This window comes from Terrapene carolina, unplaced genomic scaffold, assembly GCF_002925995.2.
Source record: "Terrapene carolina triunguis isolate 2854851 unplaced genomic scaffold, T_m_triunguis-2.0 Scaffold190, whole genome shotgun sequence".
NCBI classification, from domain to species: domain Eukaryota; kingdom Metazoa; phylum Chordata; order Testudines; family Emydidae; genus Terrapene; species Terrapene triunguis.
Window position 1 is genome coordinate 2,151,879 of NW_020664541.1, and position 24,803 is coordinate 2,176,681.

The 24,803-nt window shown below is 41.2% G+C and overlaps 1 protein-coding gene across 7 annotated transcripts in view; it reads right to left on the reverse strand.

The window, feature by feature from the left end:
- The window catches only part of ERC1 (ELKS/RAB6-interacting/CAST family member 1), a 524,735-nt gene that overhangs the window by 186,122 nt on the left and 313,810 nt on the right, over positions 1–24,803 (reverse strand). For all 7 annotated transcript variants that reach the window (XM_024204585.2, XM_024204602.2, XM_024204575.2 and 4 more), the window contains one exon: positions 6,977–7,137. In XM_024204585.2, the coding sequence (XP_024060353.1) occupies positions 6,977–7,137 (161 nt within the window). The remainder of the gene's footprint in view (positions 1–6,976; positions 7,138–24,803) is intronic.

The following is a 24,803-nucleotide window of genomic DNA, read 5'->3' on the forward strand; positions in this document are numbered from 1 at the left end:
TGGAGGGATAACAAAGGCAACTCCTTGGACAAGAGGAGTACAACCCAATCTCCGACTCAGATGATGAGTCCTCCTTTAGGGACCATGGAGGTGCAGTTTCTATTGGTGCCAGGGTGGGTAAGCTTGCACCAGGGCCACCAAGGACTGTTTCCTTTTGGGCAGTACTGTGGAGCACAGAACTGGATGGCAGCTAGGGGCGACGTGGTCTGTCCTGTCCACTGGCACCAAGGATGCCAACTCTTGTACTGCCGGTGACAGGAGTACCGAGAATGCCAGCAGGTCTCTGGCCACGGCAAACACCTCTGGAGTGGACGGCACCATGATAGCGCTGGTGCTGAGCTGTCCCTCTGGTGCTGATGGCTCATCTGGGACCAGACTCAATGGTGCCTGCGAACAGACCAGGGTCAATGGGGCTGCCTGTGATGCCAAGGCAGAAGAGTGGCTTGACTTAAGTAGCATTCCACTCTGCTCTTCATGCCTGGCCTTCTTTAGAATAGGGGATTGTCCCCTCTTGGCCATCTGCTTCTTATGCTTCTTTCTTGGCACCGGGGATGGTGAATGGTGCTGGGACTCCTGCACGGAGAGAGAAGTGCTCCGCACCAACCCTGAGGTAATCTGTGCTGAGTCCGACCGGCTCGGTTCGGAGGAAGGTCTGAGTGCCGCTTCCATCGATAGGAACTTTAACCTTGCCTCCTGGTCCTCTTAAACTTGTGGCAGATCTGACAGCGATTCCCTATGTGAGCATCCCCCAAGCACTTTGAGCGACCTGCACTCTCGTTGCCTAAAGGCAGAGCCTTGTTGCAGGATGCACAGGGCTTGAAGCTCGATGACCAAGGCACCGGATGGTAATTTGTAATGGACAAAACTCCACTAACTGACAGAGAAGTGCCAACTAAACTTACCTAACTAAACAAATAACTATTTACACTGCAACTATACACAATATGAAGAAATGAAGAACAATGAAGACCACTGAGAACAGTTTGCCGCAGCAAGGACAGCAGTTCCAGCGACCATCATGGATGGTAAGAAGGACCTGAGGTGGTGCGGGGTCAGCTGGGCCCTTTATTCCGGTGTTATGAGCATGCAGCACCACGGGGTGCCAGAGCTGACTTGATAGGTACCACTGAGGGAAAAATTTCCAGAGACTGTGCTTGGGGCGCAAACACACCTACAGTGGAATGGACATGTACGAGCACTCGAAGAATAACATTTAAGTTGCAGTCAACCATTTGAAAGTTAATAAATGCTAGAATTAAGGCTTCCTATACAACCTTAATTCTGCTCCTGTAATCTTAATCATAATGCATATGCCTAAGCTTCTGTCATGGGTATTTTTAGTAAAAGTCAGGGACAGGTCGTGGGAATAAACAAAAATTCATGGAAGCCCATGACCTGTCCCTGACTTTTACCAAAAATACCCTGGGGAGGAGCAAACAGTGCGGTGCCAAGGCTTGCAGCTGCTCCAGCCCTGCCACTGCTCCTGTGGCATAGGCTCACCGGGGATGCTCCAGGCCCAGAGGGGCTGACCCAACCCCAGCTGTTGCTCCAACTGGCTGGGGACTGCCCCCACTCTAGCGGCCCCAGGGATGACCGCTGGCCAGCTGTTCCAGGAGCCACTGTTCTGGTGGCCCCAGGGATGACCGCTGGCCAGCTGTTCCAGGAGCCACTGTTCTGGTGGCCCCAGGGATGACCGCTGGCCAGCTGTTCTGGAGGCCACTACTCCATGGCCCTCAGTCTGGCCGCCAGTCAGCTGATCTAGGGGCCGCTGCTCTGGCAGCCCCAGGGCTGACGGCTGCTTCAGCCCTGCCCCAGAAGTCATGGTGATCCTGGAAAATCATGGAATCTGTGACCTCCGTGACAGAATCATATCCTTAATTATGATACAATCTTTAATTACAGAACTATATCATATTTTTCCATAGGACCCCTGCCTCATTCAGTGGACAGACTGGACAGTGCTTGGGTAATGAGGCTGCTGTTCAATATTTCTTTGAGGCTCATTACTCTGTGTGGCACCTACCTTTATTTACTCCATGCAACCCAAACTCTGCAGTGAATACAGAATTATTCATTTCTTTTCTAGAGCATTTACCACCTATAGTGTGTGAGTGCCTCATAAATATTAATGAATTTATTTCCACGATGAGATAAGAAATCATCATCATAATTTTACAAATTGGGAAACTGAGACAAGAGACTTGCCTGATGCTACACAATGAATCAGTAAGAGAGCCAGAATTAGAACTCAGGACCTTCTTGACTCCCAACCCTATGCTCATACCTCCAGACAACACTGCCTTACCACCAAAAATACTGAGCACACACAGTTCCCACTGACTTTTGTGTCAATTGTGAGTGCTCAGCTCTTCTGCAAATCAGGTCCCAGGTGTCTCAAATTGGGCACTTAGAAAATGAGCACATACAATTAGTGGCCATCTGCCAAAATTTTTGGTTTAAGTGACTTGCATAGCACCACACAGGAATTCTGCGGCAGGGCTAGAACAGAGTCCTCCCGTATGCATTCACCTGCGTTGGCAACCTATCTCTTCTAGCAGCCCTTTGCCTCATTCTCTGTACACATTCCAACTTGTAGAACAAATGAGGCAGAAAAAAAGCCTAATTTGCTGCTACACAAGCCTGACTCATTCTCTGACTACTGTCCATTCTATATTCTGAATGAGGCAGGTATCCTGTGGAAAAATAGTAGGCATTTGTGTAATTAAAGATAATATCATAATGCATACACACAAGGGGGTTAAACTAAGGTTGCATGAGCAACCTAAATAATGGCATTTCCTAACCTTTAAGTGTTTGATTTTATAATCTAAATGATGTTCTTTCAGAAGAGATTTTGTATATAATGTCATAGGTTGTTATTAGCTGCATGGTTTTTTCTTTTTTAAGAAAAAAGTAAAAACAAGTTCTTTACGTACAACTGTAATAACTGCCCCATTACCCATCATCATCAGGGCTTGAACTAAGAAACTTTGGCATTGTATCACAGAGTTCTGCATCACTTGAGTTACAGGACTATATACATTAATGGCCTACAGGAGAAAGCTGTTATCTTGTGGGATGGGGTGGGAGATGGGCTGCTGAGGCCATGTTCTGAATCTGGGAGGGCAGCAGGAGGGGAACTTTTGCCTTGGCTCACTTTCCTCCAGTAGGGATGCATGTGTGTGGAGGGAAACTCCTGCCCAATATAATCCCCCAGAGAACGGGGCAGGAGAGGCTTTTGCTGAATCCAGGGGAGCCTAGTCTGATTTCTTTCCCCCTCTACGTCCCAATGCTGTTCCATCAGCAGTATGGCTGTCTGTTACCAGAATTCTCAGTGCTGCTGCTTTGGCAGTGGCATGGGCCCAGCCTTAGATTAGACTGTTTGTGTTCAGTTATTTTTGCATGTTGCCAAAATATTGATGCCAATGCACGGAACAGAAGGGAAATGGTGATTTTCAACAATTTATAACCCAAGACTAAAAAGAATTGAATGGGACAAAAAATAGGCATTTCACTGGCTCAAAGGCTTTCTCCCTGCCAATTTTTAAAGACCTGCTGCAAACTCTGGAGGTGTCAGAGTTTCTCAAAAAGGTCACTAGTATCTTTTATAATGGAAAATGTTAGGCAACCTAAATATAGGAATCCCTACCAGCTTCCTCTATAATGAGTTACAACAAAATGTAAATCCCAGAGTCAGATGAATAAGGGTATAGGAGAGAATCATTTTCTCTAGAGACTGGATTTCCGCCTTTGCAGCAGTTCACATTGTGGTAGAGGTGTATTTTAATAAGCATATTATTCCCTCACTAGTATAGAATGACTCACTCAAAACTATATAGTCCATTGAATAAACACAAATTCTACTTTGAGTAACAATTTTGTAAATGCGTATTATCTCTGTAACAGACTGTCTAGCATACTTATCTTTTCTACTTTGAAGATTGTCGCTATAGCCTGAAGTTAGCATTTAAGTCATCTATATGAGGCGCACACACTCAAATCCATGCTTAGATCCCTTAATGAATTATTGTACAATCAGCAAACAACTATAGCTTGTGCTTAAGAATACCAAAACCAGGTGGATTATAGTATATTTACTCAAGAAAAGGTACTTTTGAGTTGAGGAAGTACAGATTCTATACTGAAGTTTTACATTTAAAAATACTCTTGGCATAGCTTGAAAACAGAAGAAGAGAGTCCTTTTCAAAAGCTATTTAAAAATAACTGATCCTGGTCTCACATTTCATGCATCAGTCTAGTCCTGAGCACATTTTTATGGTTGAGTTGAACCTCTGACTTGAGGGGATATAACAAACACTCCAAAACTTCTGTAGCACATTCACTACAATATCATACAAGAAAACCCTTCAGAAAATATGGCAATTAAAAATTAAAAATAAAGGTGGCCTTGCTTCAACCACTCAAGCCAAAAGAGATGAGTTACAAACTGCAGTACACTCTCTAGTTTATCTGAGAAGTATTTTTAAGTTTTCCAGTCTCAGTTTTCAGCAGTAACTCTCTTTCTCTTCAAAAGCAGTAGATTGTGAAGGTTGAACAGGAAAGGGTACACTGCAGTTCTTTCTTATAAATGTAAGGTATTATTTTATGGATTGGGAGACAACAGTAGAGACTTGTCCATAATAAAGAGGCTTATGGTAAGGGTGCATTCTAACGTACTGAGGTTTAGATGCCTTTGTCAGCTTTACAGAACTTTAAGGAAGACTAAAGAAGTCTACAACATGTTCAACTACTTCAATGTACAAATTTAATGCTTTTTCCGTCTCTGTCCATGTGTTGACAGCATTAATTTTCTCTCTCCCGCTCTCCTCCCTTCTTAGGTCACAATGGATCTACCAGTTTATTTGGTTCCTGAGACTCACTTTCACTCTATGCAATAACTTTCCAACAATAACTAACTAGTTAATATAGGTCATCATTTAAAAGAAGTGAGTGGTATGTTAAAGGTACTACAGCTACCCAATTCCAAGTACATTTCAGGATATACTGAATATTGTATATATTTTAATGAGAAGGTTTGGCGCAGCAATTTGGCAGGAGAGAGTGCTGCTAGAAGATTGGATATGGGATGTATCTCAAGTTACTTTGGATTCCCACATCAACTTAAGAGCTATTCCTCCCATCCCCCAATACATCAACTCTCAAGACAGTGAAATTTATAAGTCAATAAATGTTTTATTAAAACTAAAAAGTATGTTTTTTAAGCACTGCAGTCTTGCAGTGTCCCGGTGCCAGATCTAGGTCAGATTGTATTAGGTAGCTGAATATGAAGCTGTAGTGGGGTGGTCACCCGCTCCTGTCCTGAGGGGCTTAGAACAGCCCAGCAGAGGGCTGTGGCTGGGGCAAGCAACTCCCAGGCTGATTGGGGAAGTAGGCACAGCTGGGAGCCACACCCAAACAGACCACAGCCGGCCCCTATAAAAAGGCTTTGAGCCAGGAGCTGGCAGACTCTCCCTCTGCCTTTAGAGGGAGAAGGGCCTGGGTGCTGGGGAGTGTACCTGGGTACCTAAGGTGGAGCAGGGCTGGGGAGCTCTGGCCTGGAAACCTCCCAGGCTGCTGGCCTAGTTCAAGGCCAACGGGTACTGGAGGTTGCTGAGGGCAGGCAGAGGCAGCAGGTCCAAACCCTCCTTGCCAGTGATGAGTGGCTTATACTGCAGTCTGCCCCAGGGAACGGGGGCTAGTTGGTGACTGGAAGTAGCCACGACTGAGGCAAGACGGGGATAGAGGGTTGGGGGTTCCCCTGGGTGGGGAGACCGAGACTGAGGGGTATTGCTAAGGGGCAGCACCCCAAAGACAAGGGGCACCGGGTCCAGGGAGGGACACGGGGGGCCAGCGACAAGCGGGACACCGGCCTGCAGAGGGCGCCCAAGCTGGAAAAGAGCTAATTCCCGAGACGACCAGCAGGAGACGCCGCGGGGTGAATCCTGCATGGCCACAGAAGCCATATTGAAGAGTGTGAGCTCTTAAGTTAGAGCTTCAAGACTTGAGCCACCTCTCTTTCCATTTTGTAAGAGTTGTTTTTCTATCATTTCTTTTCTTTTTTCAAAAAGGAAAGAGGTTAACACAGAAAAGTTAACTAAATAAATAATGGCTCAAAAAACCACAGTGGAGGAACCACTGCAAGTCCTGCCAACAAAAATATTCCTTCTCTTCAGGGCTGGCTAAACAATTGAAAGTGTTTTTAATGAACTGCCGGCAGTGCTATCCGTCATTGCGCTAAATGGATTCATGCCTCCCTAAACTAAAGATAACCATTTATCTGTAAGGGAGGTCAGAATTTAGGAAGTATTTAAGTCTTAGAAATCTAATCCCACACCTTTCCCCAACACTTCAATGCTTGGCCATACTAAAGACTCCTTGTGTGAGGGGTGGCAGTGAAAAACATACACAAGTTCAAACTCAACTTCAGTTAGGTTTCAGCAGTGCCAATGAACCAGTCACATGATCCTGAAAAATCTTCATCTGGCAATACAGCAGCTATGCTTTGATTTAGGAGATTACTGTTACCTTGGTACTTACTTTTATCCTCGTCTTTCCTTCCCTTCTATTGATTGCTACACTTACTGATGCCTTGCCTTAAGTTACATTGTATGCTCTTCAAAGTAGAGTCCATGTCTTATTGAGAATTCATATAGCACACAAGACAATGGGGCCATGATTCTGATTTAGGGCCTTTGGGAACTAATGAAAATAATATCACCAATGTATAGGAAGAAAGTGGATGACAAGGGAGGAAAAATATATATTTCATTCCAGTAGAAAATCTAGTCCTAGTCATGTACACAGCTCCTGGTCAGATGGTTCCTTTGAAACTTTGAGTGAGAACACAGATAACTGTAATTCTCTGTAGAGAAGTGCAATTTAGTAACTGTCTTTAGATCACCAAAAGCAGAGGTAAAAGGAGAAGTGAGGGGATGTCAATACAGTGCAGGCATAAGGAATGGAAATAAATACTCACTTCATCTCCAGAACCTCCTCCAAATGTTTCCTCCTCTCTGCTCGTAGGTTGGTTAAATGGGTCTCCTTCTCAGCTAAAGACTGCTGGGTAGAGGACAGCTTTGCTTTCATGGACTCCAGTTCTTGCTTCACTTTCTCCATAGCCATCATCAACTCCTCTACCTAAGAGTTTTTTGTTTTGGTTTATTTTTTAGGGTGGGGGGCAAGGGGGAGGAAGAAGAGGAAAGACAGAAAAACAGTACAACATGATGAATAGAAATTTACTGGACATCACAACTGAGATTAGAGCCAACAGTCTGCAAACAGGCATGTAAATACATGTGTACAGTATACTGCATATAAGGGAGAGAAAGGGAGGGAAAGAAAGTGCAAGTAGCATCTGCATACATAAGCTGTGCCTACATTTGACTTTTTAATGATGCTTTAACACATTAATTAGCAGATGTCGATTCACACTGAAGATCTACAATTTAAAGACCAAATTACAAACCTTCAACTCAAATATTATTTCCACCTTAACATATATATGTGAAAGCTGGAAATCCCACCAAAGGTATAGAAAGACGTCTAAATGCCTTCAGAGGCAAACGTCTCAGGAAAATACCAGGTATTAAATGGAATTAATTGACGATAAATGTCAAGATTTTTCAGGGAATTCAGTAACTTCATACCTCCAAAGTTATCCGGAAAAGAAGACAGAAATATGTGGGATGTGTGTTAAGAATGAAATGAAGCCAGACAGTCTGGCAGGAGTGCCACTGTGCGGCTGGAGGAACACATAAATTGGGCGAAATGAAAGAATCCCTCCATCAAACAGTAATTAGAGAGGGCTAATTTCTGGGACTTAACACCACAGAGAATAGGCGAAAATCAGCTCAGGATAGACAAGGATGGTGGAGCCTTGTTCTTGCCCTATGTGATGTTTGACAGTGTGGGAATGATTCAAATTCAGAACTAACATGATTGTAAATTTGTGTGTAAACATTAAACAGATGTTCCTTCCAAGTCATGTTTTACCCAAGGCTGCACTAGAAAAAATGTTTGAGTCCTACCTGAGCTAGAATTTACAATTGTGTTAATTAGCAGGTGTTAAAACACAACTAAACATTCAAGTACCAATGTATTCTAACACAGAAACATTACCAGATATTTTAATAATTTTGCAATAATCTCAGGAGGCATGAGGATTTCTTGCACCTAGACTCTTCAATTTAGGGTGCCCTAATCAACCCCCCAGTCATAACCAACTCCTCAGGGAGGGCTCAGTAAGGAGTGACACAAGTGTTTTAAAATGTGTCTCCAACGGGAAGAATACAGATCTTAATATTGCCTATAGGTAAACAATATTTTCTGGGTTAAATCTGTGACCACATCTCCTCTCCACACCTTAAATAAATTCCTAACATTAGATTAAACTCAGCTCCTACCAACATCTTTTTATAAGGGTGATTCAGACTGGATACTGACTAGGCAAGCACTGAAAAATGTACTGTATGAAGAACAGCAACCTGGTTTTTAGAAAATTCAGTATGCTTACATGTAAGTAGACCCATTTGGCTAGGGTATAGCACATCTCTCTCTAGTCATATGTATTTGAGTACAAAAAATATTTCCATTTTCTTACTGTTTATTCTCAAGAAACATTTCAGTTCTAAAAATAAAGGTTTCACTTTTCACCAGAGATCTTACCCATTATATTATAAATCTGATTTCCAAATAAAAACTGCAGTTCTTAGCTCAAGATGTACAGGAATGAGTTTGCCCAGAGATCAAAAAAATGAAAGAGACCTTAAGTGACACAAAGTTAAAATGAAACTCACTGTAAACTGGTTAACATACATAAAATAGCCAGTTTTATTCATCCAAACCAGGCTTTTCCTGTCTGAGGTGGAGTATTATTTTTGTGCAAAACAGATCAGATGCTCTGTCTGTCTTGAAACTCGCCAGAGAAAAATTTCATAGAATGGAAAAAGTAGTGTGGTTAAAAAAATGCAAATAAAAAGTGTGTAAGTAGTGGAGAAAAGCAGAAAGAAACATCAGCAAGGAAACTGAAGATAATGTCTAGAAAAAGGGAAAAGCAGGGAAGTCAAGGTGTATAGCATATCAGCCATTTCCATTGCATGGTTCCACAATCAGAACTATCTGGATAAACATTTTGTTTTTAATTGGGGGAGGGGAGAAAGGGTGTGTGCCAACCACAAAACCATCTTTTTAGTAACAAAAAGTAACCTCAACTAAACAAGTGCATAGCCAACTTCAACAAGCACAAGGGCTTATGTCAGTTTGCTACTTGCCAAGATGTAATCTTTGTGGCAACAAACCTTTCCCTAATTAGGGGGAAAAGGTTTTCAGAATCCACCAATCCATTCCTAGTCATATTACAAGTCTGCAACACTAACACCAAGGGCTGGCTTGATGCAGACCTGCAGCATCCATGACGAATCTGGGTTATTCACAGGGTACACTGATGCCAGCAGCTGATATCTGGGCCAAGGCTCCTCATGCAGAGTAGTAAGATCTAAACTCTGCAACCAGAAAGGACTGAATTCTTTGGAGGCTGCATTATCACAGTTTGCTAATCTTTTTGAACTATTCCATTTGGCAATTCTCTTAATTGTATGTTTTTGCTAAGTTACTGTACTCACGAAAAGCAAACAGAAAACTAGGTCTCCTAATGCCTCAGACAGGTGGAAAACAGCTGGACACTATAATGTGCTAATGAACTAGTTCACTGAACTGTCACCATCTCTCATTGTGCAAAAAGAGAAGTGATAGTCACCCCAGTGATTTTATGTTAAGCTTTTTCTTAGAAAAGATACAACTTTGCCAAATAGGGATGAATACATTTACAACAGAACTCTCTCAGATACACACAATTATGCACATTCAGGTCATTTCACTGGGAACATTTAAATTAAACTAACAGGAAAGAACAATATTAGGGAGATGGTGACTCATCAATTTTACTGCACCCAAGTCCTTGCATATCCCAGGAGCCAGTGCTGGAGTGAGTGGCACAGGAGCATTGACTGTAGGCAACTTATATGTCTAATTTTATTTATTTATTCATAATTAATGCTACTTTTGATTTTTTTCCCCTAAGATTTCATACAGTTACTTATGTAACAGGAAATACTGAAGATAAATTAGGTTCAGAATTATGCCAGTGATATACATGTATCATCAAAAGATTTTTTTTACTTTAATGTTGGGAGAATTGTACTTGACTAATATAATTTAGCCACTTGACAATTCAGCATACTGCATATTCACAGCATGTGCTGGACTTTGAGGAACTTGGTATGAACTCAGGATATACGTAGTTTATACGTGTCTTCCTCGCTTCTAAACAGACATTTTTCTTCATTGAAGTTTGACTGGCTTTCTCAATCATCCCCACCTTCTTACTGATGGAGTCCAATTCACCTTCCTCCAGGTTGTTTAAGATTCTCCTGAAGTCTTGTTATTTTTCTTTTGCTTCATTTACATCTACCCTCAAATTTGCATTGGGGTAACTTTCTCCATCTAGCTGAAGACTAGATCTTGCTCCTTCTTTACTCTATTAACATACACCCAAAGGTCTCAGAGGTCATTTGAAAATGAGATATGCCATTCCCCTCTCGGATGAGTTGTCCACGCTGCTTTCACAGCTTTTAGATCCTGCTGTCTCATGAGGATGGGACTGAGCTTGAATCCTGAATTCAGACCCCTGCATTGTAGGGATCTTGCCAAGACAGCACAGATATATTGCTTTTCACGTCATGAAGCATAAGAAGTTAAATTTTAATATGCAATATTGCATCCTTAAAAAGAGCCAGTTTTTTTTTTTTTTTTTTTTTAACTTGCTGCTTTAAAAGGGAAGAATTCAGTTGTTGATTTAAAGGACAATGGGACAGACATCTATGTTCAATATTCATTTCAAATGCTATTGACAGGATAAGAAGAGTTGGAATTTGGGAGAATACAGACTTCAAGAATCCACCAGATGGTAGATACCCACTATTAGCAACAATTTTAGCATTAGCTTTGTGCAAATCCAGCACAGTTTTTATTTTCCAAAACTCCAGGCTGACCTGGTATATTTTCAATTACTGAATTTGATCACATTGAGCAATACACTTTCCCCATATGATTAATGTGAAAAGCATCATGGGACACAAGACACAAAAGATATTATAAACCTGCACTTCTGACTAACAATAGAAAGCTCACACCAAGTCAAAAAGGACTTGAAATCAGAAGTCAGGAGTGAGATAAGAATTTGCCAGGGAAGAAAAGAGACTAAACTTCCTCACCATCTGTCATTCTAGATCTCTCAGAGAATGCTCTCCTAGTCCTTTCAGGTCTGCTGCTATTTGTCGCCCCGTCAACCCCCTGGATTTTTTTTTTTTTTTTTACAGGATTGAGATTAAATAGGCACTATACATTTCTGCCATTATTTTTCACTGAATTGAACTGATGAGAGGGCATGGGAGACAGTCAGAGGGAAAGGAAAGAGTCCTGGCTCCATGTAAACTTACTTGGAACCCAGAAAGCTTTCCAAGAGCAGATGTTAAGACATGGAAAAAGCACAGGCCAAAGCTGGGACTTAAGTATGTAATTTAACTAACTTCAGAAACATATTATAAGGAAAAAAACACTGGGCCTGACAGTGTGCAGTGCCAGCGGGACCAGATGGTTTGCTTAAATCATAAGCTAATAAACCTTTACGCAAAATAAAGAGGGAATGAATTATGGTTTCACAACAGACCCATTTTCTTTAAGAAAGCAGTGGGGTGCTTTAGGTGCTGTCAAAGACTACACATTTTTCCAAGTCATTTTTCAACTGTGTTGTCTATTGTGCTGAATAGAGAAAACAATTTTCAGAACTCTCACACAGATACTTGGAAAACTGTCCAGTCATCACTTCTTGGGAGAGGCAAATGCAAGAACTTCAGAAAAGGTAGAAAAATGATTAACCAGTATCAAGCATAATTCTCAATCAATAAAAGTTAAAATCACTCATGCTATTAGAAGCCAAGGAAGGCTCTCAATTCAACAGAACTGCTGAAAGTTCTGCTGCGTTGGCGGGGTATGGCTATGAAACAAGCATGTAGTTGGGATTCTGCCTCCACCATGTGGGATGGAGCTCTGGCTCAGTGACAGCCCTGTCAAACCCAACACCCACATATGTGTTTGAAAGCCTTCTGATGAAGGGATTATGGCCACTGGGTTGTCAATTATGAAGATCTGATAACCACTATAGGCATGTGGCCATTCTCCAAAAAATAATAATCGTATTTTTGGAGTTTAACATACCCACCTGACACACACATCATATATAATTTTAAAGCTTATTTTACCTACGTTTAGATGAAGTAGGATGCGGAGCTGTCAAGTGAGGCCATACACCTCTCAGTGAGATGAAACAATGATACTCAAAATGAGTAAGTGTCATTTTCTTCAGTTTTAGAAATACTGCAGCATGACTATGACTACAGGTTTTACTTACTCACCTTGAAGTGGGGTTTATTGGTCAAATCTACCAAATGACAACATATTAGAAGATTTTTTTGAGTTTTGCATGGGTAAGTATTTTTTTCCCCAGAAATGATGAAGCTGTTTTCATATGGCAAAAATGGTGAATACCAATATTTTGCAACATATAACATTAAATGTGTTCACATCGCATACTCTTAATTGTCAAAGTATCACAAATGTGACTGTAATAGTTTTCTATATTTTCAGTTGAAATTTGCTGACTAGATAAATCTTATACTGAAGGTTGTGTACCAGTAGCAATAGATTGCTTGCCCACAGTTTGTACTGCATCCTGGGTAGATATAAATGCACATGAATCCTAATTTAATGCTTCTGCATTTGTAAACTTTTGATTGTACAATTTAGCATCTAGTCTGCCTTGTAGAAGGTTTTAGACTCAATGACTCAGACTTTAAGGCCAGAAGGAACCAACAAGATCCTGCACATTGCAGGCCACAGACCATTACCCACCCACTCCTGTTATAGACCCAAAACCTCTGGCTGAGTTACTGAAGTCCTCAAATCATGATTTAAAGACTTCAAGTTACAGAGAATCCACCATTTACACTAGTGTAAACCTGCAAGTGACCCATGCCCCATGCTGCAGAGGAAGGCGAGAAACCCTTAGGATCACTGTCAATGTGACCCAAAGGAAAATTCCTTCCTGTAACAATATGGCGATCAGTTAGAACCTGAGCATGTGGGCAAGATCCATCAGTCAGACACCTGGGAAAGAATTATCTGTAGTAATTCAGAGTCCTCCCCATCTAATGTCCCATCACTGGTCAATGGAGATACCTGCTGCTAGCTGTTGCAGACTGGCTACATGCCATTGCAGGCAGTCTCATCATACCATCCCCTCCATAAATTTATCAAGCTCAGTCTTGAAGCCAGTTAGGTTTTTTAGCCCCCACTGCTCCCTTTGGAAAGCTGTTGCAGAACTTAACTCCTCTGATGATTAGAAACCTTCAACAAATTTAGGCTTGAAATTAGATGATGGCCTGTTTGTATCCATTTGTTCTTGTGTCCACATTGGCGCTTCACTTAAATAACTCCTCTCCCTCCTATTTATCCCTCTGATGTATTTATAGAGAGCAATCATATCCCCTCTCTCAGCCTACTTTTGGATAGGCTAAACAGCCCAAGCTCTTGGAGTCTCCTCTCATAAGGTAGGTTTTCTATTCCTCTGATTATACTAATAACCCTTCCCTGCACCTGTACCAGGTTGAGTTCATCTTTCTTAAACACAGGAGACCAGAATTCATACAGTATTCCAGATGAGGCCTCACCAATGCCTTGTATAATGGTACTAACACTTCGCTGTCTCTACTGGAAATAATTTGCCTGATGGTGAGGTATTTAATTTGTAATTGCCTTTGCATGCAGTACTAGTTTTTGAAATATTCTAGAAACTAGCTTTTTAATTCAGTGACACTTATGCACAGGTCAGTATTACTGTGAGACATGACAATAAACAGCTTTACACTGGGCTTCAATCAAAGTGCTCACTAAATAAAAATGACAATTTTGATACTAACATATAGATCTAATTTATCACAAGTCTGTATACGTGTACAAATGGTGGTGGTAATGACAGTAATGCTAACAATATACTTTGGGAATTTTACTTCTACAGGGAAGATACAGTATATTAAGACATGGAGAATACAAGTCCCCCAATGCTTACATCAAAGAGAAAGACTCCCCACAAACTTTGAAGAAAGCGTGGTTGTTTGTCAAAACAATCAAAAGAATGCAAAACTGTCAAGAGCCACCAGTGCTAGAATTCTGTGATGCTGGTGTCAGAAACAAGGAGAGATTAATTGTATTGGCAACTACTGGATGAGTTTTCTAGTTTACATGATGTGCCACCAATACTCTATCACAGGGGTTGCTTTCAGACATAAATCAAGTTGAATTTGACACATGTCAAAGTGGTACTGAACCCAGGAAAGAAAACAATCTGAATCTGATCAGACAGCATCATGTTCACCTGCTTCTATAGCCACCAGAGCAAGCATGTCCTCCAGCAATTGGTCCTGTTGCATTGTTTGCTTAAGAAAAACACACAAGAAAGGCAGGAAACTTCATAAAATAGAAACTTTTGAGAAAGCAACCAAGGGAGGCAGCACTTCAAAGAGATGACATGTTGCTCAGAGTACTTGTGGAAGACTTGATTGTCAAGGATGCAGTTTATCACTCACCATGCCCTTCTTACTCTGTGAGCAAAACAAATCTTAAAGCAAAACCATCTAGTTATGCTACAACAATACAGTCACCTTATGATATTGCATTTTATCAGCTGATTGAAGAGATGGACAATGATCTTATGTTCAACAAGACTCTTCTCCTGTCCAAACTTCTATGAAGATACAAAGCTCTATTACTGTCAGATATAGAAACTGCAATATATTCTAGTAGCAAATTACAGGCAAGATTAGAAAAACACTATGGTTCTGCAATTTCATTCCATGTACAGCATGGAGAAGGCAAGTCTACCATTGTTCTATGCAGCGCATAACATTAGCCCATGCTATCCAAGCCGCTAGTAATCTGAAACAAGAATTTAAGTCATTCAAATGTTTTGTGGATAGCATTGTGGATGCCAAACCAACTGACATGGCCACAGTCTATACTACAATTCTGAAATATAAGGTAGTGTTAGCAGCTCTAGGACAGCAGCATGCTGATCAGACCATGGATCAGCAGCTGTATGCTGTTGCTCAGAAAGTGAATGGGGACCTCCCAAATAAACTTGGTACCAATGCGATCCACGTGGTTGGTTTTCATACCCTGTGCTGTTTTACTGCATGTATTGGGAAATTTTGGGGAGACGCTGGATTGCTAGACTTTCTTGTTGATTCCAATGTGTATGCAGCTTGTACTGCAGATCACATGCTCTATGTGGCTTCACTCTAGCATTTGATGCTCTGTGTGCTCTGAAACGTTATTCATTTGTTAAATTGTATGAGCAGGAAGGAGTATACTCATGTAGGTCCAGTATTTGTCTTGCAAATATTGGCTGACACTCAAAAGGTGTTTGAGTCTGAAGACATTGAATCCTTACAAAATGTCATTGAAGAGTTTGATGAGGCTGTAACAGCATCTGCTACTACTACTGGAGGAATTTCAGGCCTGGGGGGATGCCCAGTCTCCCACATTCAAGTTCTGGGATCATTTTCTCCAGGTTATGCAGATACGACTTCTAAATGTCCACGCAGAGCAAGAGGGTCATTAGAAACTTCACCTAGATACACGTAGTGCTATGCTTACATACTTCTTTACTGAAAACAGGCCTAGCTATGCCAGGTGGATACCAATTTACATCTTTGATATGTTAAATCTCCCTGAAGACATTCACAGTGCCTTTGAATCTGGGGAATTTGCTATGCATGAGACTCCTGGTTCTTTCAATTGAATTTGGAGTAACATGGGAACAGAGATAACTGTCATCAAAGATTCAAAGGCAGCAGTAGGATTGTAGGATTCACAAGAAAGAAGCCAGCCCCTGTCAAATGGACCCTCACAAGACATGTCCTCAGTGAATATACAAAAGCCATGAGAGAAAGAAGGAGCCTAAGAAGAAGTAATGAAGACGAAGTCCACAAACAAGTCCTTGCCTCTGCACTGCAGAGGGATGAAGAACATACTATACCTCTTACCAATTATGTCATCAATAATATGACAAACCCATTTGACCCTGGATCACATTCAGAGGTGCTTATCAACATTCCTACTGATCTGCAGGTAACATCAGACGAATAAGATCTCTAATGAAAATAAGTTGTTGGTGAAAAACAAATGGAGAGATTTGTGAGAGGTGCTCTTGATTCTGATGGGACACGTAGCTACTTTAGCTCAGTCAAGAAATCTGACATCAAAACATTTGCTGACGAGACCAAGACCACCAAAGTGGGGGCAAGGAAGCACTGCTATGTAGCTTCTTTGGCCATGAAGTGATTATTCTTATCAGTCTTTGCCTACTTAAAAAAAAAAAAAAAAAAAAAGCTAAAGTAGTAAAGAACAGTACAGGAGCAGCATACAAAATTCCAAAACATCGATTCCAAACTTCATCACCTAATCTGAAATGACAAGGTGATTTTAAATGGGGAAAGACATTATGTATTTTAGGCAAAAAGCTATAATCATCTCAATGACACAAAGTCTCCAACACACTCCCTGGCTTTTGCCCTCTGTATCAGCTTTACACAAGCACCAAATCTAAAAGGGCTCTGACTCTGTTCTCTAGGAAAGCTTCTCTTCTCCGCACCCCTTTCCCCCCTCCCCTTGTAACAGTGGAAGGTAAAGACCTAGTTACTAATACATCTCTCCTGGGATATGTTTTTATATCAGTGATGGTTTTCTTTTTGTTTTGTTCTTTGTTTGGTAAGGAAAATCAAATACAATTGATTAGATGTAGGACAGAAGAGATTATAACTTCCACTTTTTGTGCTATGTTGTCCCATTCAGTAGGAATCGCAGATGTGCCTATTCCAGTTGCCTATGACATAGATCAGATCCCACTTACAATGAAAGTGTAAATCAGTATAACTCAAATGGCAAGTGACTAGCTTAGGAGTAATTGATGGGGACATTTTATAATTGGTTTAAACATTTGCTTTAGAGAAAGAGTGAAAGCAATTCAACAAAGCTCCTAAAAAATGACTAGAAACCAAGTATTGATTGGCAAGAATGCAACATACGGTCACTTAACCTTACTAAAGGGGTTCTCCTAACCCAAAGAAAAGGATAGGAAAGGGGTATGTAATATCATAGGTCTTAGCCATTTTCAACTGCTATACCTAGAGGTATTCTTCATTCATTTATATTTCAAAAGAAAATCAGAACTACATTTCTGGCATATAATTACCAGTTAAGTGAAAATGAATGAAATGTGTGTGTGCGCGCGCATGTATATATATACACATATGTGTGTGTGTGTGTGTATATACACACACACACACACACACACACACACACACACACTTGCACTCTAAAACCAAATTTGGTTTGGCGACATTTTATGAGAAGGAGTTTCACTGAAAATATCCAGGAGAAGTTCAGCCAAAGAGAATGTAAACTGCTTATAAAAATCAGTGGGAAGCCATCTGGCTCCAGCAGGTCCACCTTTAGCCACAGCTTGGATTACTGCCTTGATCTTCAATAATTTGGTTTATCAAAACTTCTCAGTAAGAGATAGGGCCAAGGACTCATTAAAAGCAAACTGTCCATCTGTTACAGATCTGAGTCAAAATACTGACTATACCTATAGGCATAGTCTCTAATTTTATAGAGCACTGCTATAGGTAGGTGGTCCACTTGCATTTCCATTATAAACATCTATACAAAGTGACCTATATCTCTGGTAGAGGAACCCACTTAATTTACAAGAGCTCATACTATTAAAGAATTTTCCCCAACATCCAACACATCTGAAAAGGTGTATTTTGACTGTCTTTCAGTTACAGGAATGCAAAGTAAAAAAGGGTGTTTGGATTTCTTTTGTACTTCTGGAACATCTATGATTAAAATAAATTCTAGGTGATAGACAATAATGCATAATAACCACATTTTAATTTTGTTTAATTTCTCTATTCTTACAATATGGAAAGGCAGCCAGGGTAATAAGCATTAGGAAGTGATTATAAAGGGCCAGTCTGGTGACCTAATGGCAGCTACTATTTTGGGAGAAGGTGCAAATTGGAATTTGGGTCTGAAATTCCTCTTGCATTGCTCTTTAGTGACTCCTTCTGAGTAATACGGAGGGCTGGGTTCTTGAGGGAGCTGAATCTAAACGGCTGGGGATTCACACTGGAGAATCTCTGAAGGTGGTGGATGGCATTAGGGGAGGAATTTTTCCTGATCATTTGATGCTATGAATTATACCATGGACACATATGATACAGAATTTTAGGTGCCTTGATAAAATCTCAACATTCCTTACTGATGTAACATGAGTCCTGAATCTCATTAGAACAATTTAAACAGAGGGCAGAGGAGGAAAGAATTAACACAAGAAAATATATTTAAACAGCACACTTTTGATGTAAACTCTTAACAGCAAGGAAATCCACAATTTAGCCTCCTTTGTCCTTATCAAACCCTCTTCAATAAACACGGGGCAGAGATACATGCAATGGCCAGGCTTAATAGAGTTAAAGATAGAAGCAACGGGTGCAAATCTGGATGCATGAACTTAAGTACCTAAATTAAAATATCCTGATTTGCAGAGGTGTTGAGCATCAACATCTTTAAAGGAACTCATTGTCAGATTTAAAATCAGGCCACTAATTTAGAAGTCTAACTTTAGGTCACTATATTTTAGAAAAAAAATGGCCGCAGTTACAGCCATATGTTTGAATGCTTTAGCTTTTCAAAATCAGGTCCTAATGCTATTTAAGATTATTTGGGCTGGTGGGAGGAGAGAGATTCCATTACCAGTTGGTTCCTATGAGAGAACAGAACTGGGCTATTGTCACTTACAACCACTGGCTAAATTCTAAAGCCCACTGCTCTTAATATTCCAAGGCAACAAATCTAAACAATTTTTACCATAGTGGGATACAATCATTTCAATGACTTTCAAAAAATTAGAGATGGCGCAATTTTCTCTGAAGTGGCAGCAGTGCAGGCCTCTGATGTGCGTCATTGATTGCTTAATAGTTCTGTCTGGCTTTATTTCTTCCTAGATTGCTACACCATGAAGTCAGACAATACCTGGATAATTTAGCACCGTATCAGGGGACGGCAGCCCGATTTAAGATTTTAAAATTGGCCGTCGTTAAAAAGAAGCTACTATCTCATTAGCTTTGGAATAGCAACCTACAGTGAGATTATCAAGGCCCAATCTGAAATGCAAACTTTCTAATACTACACTCAGTAAGCCAACAAAAATGAAAAGCTTCAGAAGTAGATCAGAGTACTGGATGAATCAGGGGATTAGCAATTGATAGAAGCAAAAGATTTTGTGTTTCACCTTTAGGTCATTGGTTTGAATCCATTCCTGTTGATAATGAATGAAAACTATTTTATCTGATATCTGCTTGGTGGCTTATGTGAAATGAATTGGTAATTTCCTATTCCTAATAAAGAGATTTCCACTTGGGGTGTGTAAATGATGCAAAATCCAGGATATGTGGGGCAAATGAACGGAACCCTGCAGAATCTGTTCACAGGGGGTAGTAATGGGTCAATCCCTGTAGGTTCATTTGGAGACTTGGCTCTATCGTAACTCACATCTCTAAGAAAATCCTGACACCAACTCCCTTGTGACATCTTACATAATTTAGATCTTCACAAGAGTGGCTCATTAGTCCTCTTGGTTTGCCTTGAGTGTCTACGGTCTCCACTTCTATGGTTTCCAGGGTGCAATGTGGCCATCCATCGCTGTGGTTTCTTAGGGAAACCAGTTAGTATGGACTGCTGTTTTCTAGCTATTGTATTACAGATTAAAGACCTTTCTCATGGGTGTTGACTTAGAGCTGCCACCTCTTTCTCTCTTTGCTATATGAAAAAGATACTCATCTTGCAAAGTTGCGATATAACTCTGAGAAGATATGTTCTCATGCAGCAAGGCCCAAAATAAACGCAAGACAAAATAATTTACCACCTAGGTATGTGCAAATGTGAGACCTATGAAATTGCACCCAGGTCTTTAACATTGCTCCCTCATAGCCCAAGGTCTCTTATTTGATGCTTCAGCTAAATTATAATACTGATGTTTGTAACATTGCACCATTTTCCATGCCAATTTGCTGAGGCCACAAACAGGATTCCTATCTCCACTGAAGACCCAAAGAGAAGGGGAAGCTTGTCTGTGAGGAACAAAGCCTAGATTAAAATTTTTGCAACAATACTAAAAAGGCACAGAAAGTGACAAGCTAAGGAAACTGTATTTTGTATGTACACATACACATCTGTTTGAGAGTACCTCTAAGCAGAGTGAATAATTTTTAAAAATGTAAATATATTTTTAAATGAAAAATCTGCTTTTATTTACATGTTGCTAGTTTACTTTCTTCCAATTTCATAATGTTAAATTGACAAAGTGGATGTTTTGTGCTTGTTTCTTTATTAGTTTACTAATTATTAGAAAAAATTCAAATGTTGCATAGACTTTTCATACTTAAAATGCTCATCTACAGTCCAGGGTCATAGTAACATCCTTGCCATGAGAACACCACAGACTCAAAAAGAAGATTGACAAGAAAACAACCCATGCACAATTTGCCAACGCCATCTCTTTCCAGTATATTGAACTTTCACAAATCAAGAAAGCTAAAATGCTTTGACCAGGATAATCTCCTGCACCAGGATTTGCAGTAGCTGGCCATTACTTCAAAGTGATTCATGGAAAGACTGAATGTTTTCAGAAAATGTCTGCTGAGTGACTACATGAGTACACGTGTAGATGATTGGTGTAATGTTCACAACAAACGTATTGTGTGTACAACAGTAACTGCTGAAGGAGGAGCTATTTACTTGTATAAAAACACAATTCCTCTGGTCTTCCACATTAAACAGAATAGTTGACTACAATCCACTAGTGATACAATCAAAAGTTGTGACATATGTTCCATATGACTAGTTTTGTGACGGACAAAACCACCAAGGTGACTAAGAAGAGGAGAGTTTTACCAGAAAAAGAAAATACTATACATTCTAAAAATATTGACAAAAGACATGGAAGAAAATAACAGATCATATTATCTGTGGTCCCAAACCTGCAAGTGTGCAACCTGCTCATTAGCAGATCCTTGTGCTCACATTGCACAGAGACCTACTAACTTCAGTGGGCCTCCAGATAGATGCAGGGCTCTGCCCGAGTGGATACAGTTGTAGGATTGGAGACCATGTGATTAAATTCTTTCCTCCAAACTACTCTGCAGCTACCAAATACAAAAACAGCTAAATGACCATTCTTGAAGATTGCCTAGAAGTGTATTTATGTTGCAAAGTGGCCCAAGTTAATGAAAATCTGAAAAGTATAGAGTAAACATTGAATATATTGTTTGCCAGAAGGTAATAAATATTAATCTAAAGAATCGCTCCAAATATTGAAATTGGTTGTAATAGCACATGACTCTATTGAACTGCAATGAGATGGCAAAATGGGTGCATTCTGAAAGTGTTGCGTTATCAAGCTTTAGTATCATGTAACAGATGATCAATCACAATATATGCCAGTTTTCATTTACCACAGCGGAATCAATACTTGCTTTTAAATAAAAGGCCTATACACCTCTACCCCGATATAACGCTGTCCTCGGGAGCCAAAAAATCTTACCGCGTTATAGGTGAAACCGCGTTATATCAAACTTGCTTTGATCCGCTGGAGTGTACAACTCTGCCCCCCCAGAGCACTGCTTTATTGCATTATATCCGAATTCGTGTTATATCGGGTCGCATTATATCGGGGTAGAGGTGTACTAGAAGTGGTTTTTTGCCAGCAGTAATTCAACAGCAAGCCAACTCTCCTGCATTGCAGATGTCATATTCCCTCCAATTAAATACAGAAAAACTATAAGTTAGTCAGTAGTGGAATGTTCAAGTAAGTTTTCTGAGAGAAAACAAGATGTCTCAACTGTTAACTTTTACAGTTTGTGCTGGTGTTGAATGAGTACAGTAACTCCTCAAATAAAGTCATCTTGGTTAACGTTTCGTTGTTACGTTGCTGATCAATTAGAGGACATACTCGTTTAAAGTTGCACAATGCTCCCTTATAACGTTGTTTGGCAACTGTCTGCTTTGTCCACTGCTTGCAGAAAGAGCAGCCTGGTGGAGCTAGCTGGTGGGGGCTTGGAACCAGGGTGGACTGGCAGCCCCCCTATCAGCTCCCCGCTCCCCTAAGTTCCCGGTGCGGCAGCCACCCAGCAGGCTATCAATTGCCGGCAGTTCAGATGTCCCTCCCCCACTGCCATGTGTTGCTCCTGCCCTCTGCCTTGGAGCTGCTCCCAGGAGCCTCCTGCTTGCTGTGCAGGGGGGCTAATGTCAGGGTGTCCCCCTCCCCCTGCCCCCTGCTTACCCCATCTCCATAGAGCAGGAGGGTTACACGACAGGGCTCAGGACGAAGGGTGCTAGCAGCAGCTGCTCTCTCAACTTCCTGGTCTACTTAAAAAGGAAATCTACTTAGAGTGGTGCAGCGTACTTAAAGGGGCAATGCGCATCTTTCACACACAGGGTATGCGTCTCTGTCTGCCATGCTGTCTTCCCTCCCTCCATTCGTGCTGCCTTGTAGAGTATGAGGCTACATTAACAACGTGTTAACCCTTGAGGGCTTAGCCGAGTTCTAGTTCATCATTTAGCAGTAAGGCATTCCCTGGGAAGTATCCCACCCTCTGACTCCACCACCTCAACCAAGCTTCACAATCATCATTGCTGTGTACAATATTAAATTGTTTGTTTAAAACTTTTACTGTGTATACATATATATAATATAGTCTTTTGATAAAAAAAAATTCCCCTGGAGCCTAACCCCCCCCCCCATATACATTATTTCTTATGGGGAAATTGGTTTAGCTTAACATCTTTTAGCTTAAAGTCACATTTTTCAGGAACATAACCACAACGTTAAGCGAAGAGTTACTGTATCAGAGTAGCAGCCGTGTTAGTCTGTATCCACAAAAAGAACAAGAGTACTTGTGGCACCTTAGAGACTAACAAATTTATTTGAGCATAATAAGGAATGGACACAAATCTGACATCAGGAATCATAACATTCAAAAACCAGTAGGAGAACACTTCAACCTCTCTGGTCACTCAGTAACAGACTTAAAGGTGGCAATCTTGCAACAGAAAAGCTTCAAAAACAGACTCCAACGAGAAACTGCTGAACTTGAATAAATATGCAAACTAGATACCATCAGTTTAGGCTTGAATAGAGACTGGGAATGGCTGAGCCATTACACACATTGAATCTATTTCCCTATGTTAAGTATCCTCACACCTTCTTGTCAAACTGTCTGAAATGGGCCATCTTGATTATCACTACAAAAGTTTTTTTTCTCCTGCTGATAATTGCTCATCTTAATTAATTATCCTCTTAGAGTTGGTAGGGCAACTCCCACCTTTTCACATTCTCTGTATGTGTATATATATCTCCTTACTATATGTTCCAGTCTATGCACCTGATGAAGTGGGCTATAGCCCACGAAAGCTTATGCTCAAATAAATTTGTTAGTCTCTAAGGTGCCACAAGTACTCCGGTTCTTTTTGTGAGTTACTGTATGTTCATGTACTGGTGTCCTGCATTCAAAGATTAGAAAGAGCAATTGGAACAGACTAGGTTTCAAAAGTGTTTTTTCTTCTCAAGTATTTTAATTCTGAAAGCCTTTGAAAACCCTCAGCAAATTTGAATAATGAGTATGTTTCTTCCTCTGAGGAAGGAGAGCCTCATTTTTCTCAGACCCCTTTCTGGGTGATTTGGACACTGCAGTCAACTAATGCAACAGCAGATGAGGTTAAGGCCAGTTCTACACTACACTTATATTGGTATAACTACATTGCTCAGGGGTGTGAAAAAGGACAGTTACCTGTTCCGTAACTGGCGTTCTTCGAGATGTGTTGCTTCTGTCTATTCCACAGTAGGTGTGCGTGCTTGCCACGTGCACCGGTTCCGGAAGTTTTTCCCTTAGCAGTATCCGTAGCCGGGGAACCCCGCGGCGACCCCTGGAGTGGTGCCTGTATATCGCGCTATAAGGGGAGCCACGGGCTCCCCCCACCCTCGGTTCCTTCTTGCCAGACAACTCCGACAGAGGGGAAGGAGGGCGGGGTGGGGAATAGACAGGAGCAACACATCTCGAAGAACGCCAGTTACGGAACAGGTAACTGTCCTTTCTTCTTCGAGTGATTGCTCCTGAGTATTCCACAGTAGGTGATTCCAAGCAGTATCTGCTGGAAGTGGGTAGGAGTTCATAATGGTTCGGGACGAAGTACCGCCCTGCCGAACCCGGCATCGTTTCTAGACTGGGAGACGACCGCGAAATGCAAAGTAAATGTGTGAACTGAGGCCCATGTGGCCGCCCTACAGGTGTCCTGAATGGGGACATGGGCGGCATAGGCAGCTGATGAGGCCTGAGCCCTCGTAGAGTGAGCTTTAATGATAGGTGGCGGGGGAATCCCTGCCAGGTCATACAACGTGCGTATGCACAAGGTAATCCAGCGGGAGAGCCGTTGGGTAGAGATAGGTTGCCCTCTTGCCCGCTCGGCTGAGGCAACAAAGAGCTGAGAGGACCTCCAGAATGGCTTAGTCGGATCCAGATAAAAAGCCAACGCCCTACGCACATCTAGCGTATGGAGGCAGCGTTCCT